At 43.7% G+C, this 3,055-nt stretch overlaps 1 protein-coding gene across 1 annotated transcript; it reads right to left on the bottom strand.

The window, feature by feature from the left end:
- Positions 1-1,170: 1,170 nt before the first annotated feature.
- star (steroidogenic acute regulatory protein) lies at positions 1,171-3,055 on the bottom strand. Its single transcript, XM_070904385.1, has 7 exons — positions 2,992-3,055; positions 2,639-2,746; positions 2,316-2,446; positions 1,967-2,125; positions 1,642-1,826; positions 1,390-1,483; positions 1,171-1,290 (listed from the first exon to the last, which is right to left on the bottom strand). The coding sequence occupies exons 1-7, from the start codon at positions 3,053-3,055 to the stop codon at positions 1,171-1,173; spliced, it is 861 nt and encodes a 286-aa protein (XP_070760486.1).

The raw sequence follows: 3,055 nt of genomic DNA, 5'->3' as shown, positions 1-3,055 counted from the left end.
CTGAAGTAGTGCTCCTGAATATCTTGCTGCCAACTTAATCATGTGAGACAGAGAGTGAGAATCCTGGCCCCTGTAGTCTGCACTACAGCCAAGAAAATGAGCTGTTACAAAACATTTTGGATCGATTCAGACTACACAAAATAGGAAAAAATATTACACAACTGGCAATAATGGAGGACAGATTTCCTGTTTGGGATGAGATCCACCATTACTTGATCTTGGGGAATGTGCTGCTGGCTCGCACCGAACCGTTCGCTGCTGGGCTCCTCACATGTGTGAATGGCCAAACACCTGCTCATTCTGGCAAACTGTCAGTCTGAAAACCCATCAAGGAGCAGGAAGACAGTTTTTATGAACTACACTTTTCACGGGTTCAAAAAAGAACCTTTAAATTCATCCATCTGCTCCCTGTCAAAGCGGAATAATTGTGCAATTGCTGTGTAGTTTCCAAGATGAGTTTAGGTTTTCGGTTCAGTTTCGTGCTTATTTTTTAAGTCCGTGTGACTTTAGTCCTTATCTTTAAAGTTAAGCATGACCATTGAAGTGTTTTATGAGCTTTTATTTAGGTTCTATGCATCAGGAAAGTACGGAGTGATCATTCTCCAAACTGCTTTTCTTCTTCTTCAACAGCACAATAAAAGCATTAAGACATAAATATCAATGACGTTGCAATCACTTATTCACTTGGCAGTCATCTGCGCAATATCAATAAATAAAACACTGAAATAAAAGTGCAATTTCACAGCAGAGAGAGGGACAATAACTGGGGTGTTATCAGAAGGAAACAATGTGCAGTTTGTTACACGTTTTACTGCTCACACTGACTCAGTGTGTCTGCCAAGGTGGAGTGGAGTGATGAATATGTCGGAAACAATCAAGGCACACAATGCGTAAGATTGGTATCAGTGATGCGAAATCTCATGACAGATTTTCTATTAAGAGGGGCAAGAAAAACACACACATTTGCCAATTGAAACCAACGTCTGTGCTCAAAATTTCCTAAGATCTCAGACAAGCATCATCTCCATCGGATCTCCTTGATGCTCTCTGAATTTTCTCATTTCTTCAGCAGTTATAAGCAGATTTATATGATTTTTTAATGAGCAGGGGTTGCTCCTCTGCCACTGTTGAGCGCACTCTGCCAAAGCTCAGCTCAGGGGGCATCTTGTGTCAGCAGGCGTGAGCCATCTCCATAGAAACATTATTAGCCATCCTTTGCCTGAGGTGCTTGGCAAAGTCCACCTGCGTCTGAGAGAGCACTTTGTTTATGATTGTCTTTGGGATCCAGCCCTGCCGACAAAGACAGAGACAACATTAGTTCTTGAACAAATTTCAATGCAAATCAGTTTGTGTTTCTGTGGAAAAGAGACAGGCATTGCAGTCACACACCTTTAGATCTATATTCAGTAACCAGGTGAACTTGGTCTTGTTTGGGTCCTCAGCACAGGGCTTCATAACTATACAGGTAGGTCCATTCTCCGCTCTGAAAAATGTAATGATCAATGTACAACATCAGTTTAAATGGCATTAGGTATATCCATACATGCATTGCACACTGATTGCTCTGTATCCATCCATTTACTTCTTATATAAATGCACGCACACACAACAAGTCAACTATTTCCCCCTCCTGTGACTCACCTGACCACACCCCTCTGCTCAGGCATTTTCGGGTGCTGAGTGGACATTCCAGCCAGGAAGCAGGCGGAGCCCCGGCGCTTGGCACAGCGGACGCTGACAAAGTCCCTTGGTCCCACCACGTTGCCGGGTGTCTCTGCAGATACCTCATGGGTAACCATTGTTTCCTGGCCGATCTTTTGAAGGATCTGTGGGATCCCATTAAGAAATTCTCAATCAATGCTCTTGGATAGATATGCTTGTATTTGTACATGTCTCTTTCTGAAATGTGTAATTTTAAGTTGCAGAATCTAAGTGGGATCCCTGGTCATATTCCAGCCTCTCTTACCTTCACCTGCTTGACGTTAGGGTTCCACTCCCCCATTTGCTCCATATTTCCCACCAGCTCTTCGTAAAGATTGTCAGGACGTTGCTCCAACATCACTTCCAGCTTGAACACCTTCCCAATGTCAGGCAACATCTTACTCAGGACTTTGTCTCCATTGGCCTGAAGAGGGGTGTTAAATAAGTACTGGAAATCTTTTCCTTCACATGTGACAACATATACAGAGGATCAGTAAATCCTGAGACCCACACCTCCTCACACCTGTATGAGGAGGCAGCAGCCACAACCTTTGAGTTTATGACTAGTTCAGTTACATATTATTCCATTCTGTGTGTCCTGGCTCAATACTCACAGCCACAATTTCGGTGGTCCAGCCGTCCTGTTCGCCGAGGATGCTGATGGCCTTCTGTAGTGCATCCTCGCCTTGCTTCACATAAGACATCTCCTCCTCGCTGTACCCCTCCTCCTCTTCAATCCGAGAGCCTAGTGTCAAAGTGTCAGCTTCCACTATTATGTTTCTGTACTTTTAGGATAAATAATTCACAAGCAGAACACTGACATGTTTACTTCATAGCCAAAAGCTCTTATAATATGCAGTTTCAGCCTGTCTGCGTCACCAGTATTTCTATCTGTGAGGCATTACACTGGCTAAAATGATCACATGTAACAACTCACTGAGGAGGGAGCTTCGTCTGCGGACTTGGCTGATCCAGTTACTGGGGCCCGGACCAGCCAATCTGTTCAGCTCATGGTGAATGGCCACCATGGCATTCTTCCTCAAACCTGGGAGACAGAGGCAAAAAGAACACACTTACTGCAATTCTAAATTGATTATACATACAGTATATCAAAAGAAAGGAAAAAAAAAATAGCTGTCTTCTTTCTTCTTTGATTTATTCAGACACTTACAGCTCCATGCAGAACTCCACTGGGAAAATGTATGTTTTTGAGGATAAAGTAAAACAGAGAGAAAACTAGGCCACGGCCAGAGTGCTGACGGTCAGTCCAAACAGGATTCTCTCACTCACCTGTCATGTTCCTCATATGCCGGTAGGAGATGCCAGCACACAGTTTGAAGGTTGCAGGTAGCAT

Source organism: Enoplosus armatus, chromosome 4 (genome assembly GCF_043641665.1).
Source record: "Enoplosus armatus isolate fEnoArm2 chromosome 4, fEnoArm2.hap1, whole genome shotgun sequence".
Classification (NCBI taxonomy): Eukaryota; Metazoa; Chordata; class Actinopteri; order Centrarchiformes; family Enoplosidae; genus Enoplosus; species Enoplosus armatus.
Note: the sequence above shows the minus strand (reverse complement) of the source record. Positions and strands in the feature narration are given on the sequence as shown.

Bases quoted from the DNA above. Each gene is read 5' to 3' on its own strand.
- star (XM_070904385.1), bottom strand. From the start codon at position 3,055: ATGCTACCTGCAACCTTCAAACTGTGTGCTGGCATCTCCTACCGGCAT. The intron at 2,126-2,315 runs GTGAGTATTGAG...ACCCCTCTTCAG, and splicing joins GGACCACCGAAATTGTGGCT to GCCAATGGAGACAAAGTCCT. The intron at 1,484-1,641 runs GTGAGTCACAGG...TACATTTTTCAG, and splicing joins GAGCAGAGGGGTGTGGTCAG to AGCGGAGAATGGACCTACCT.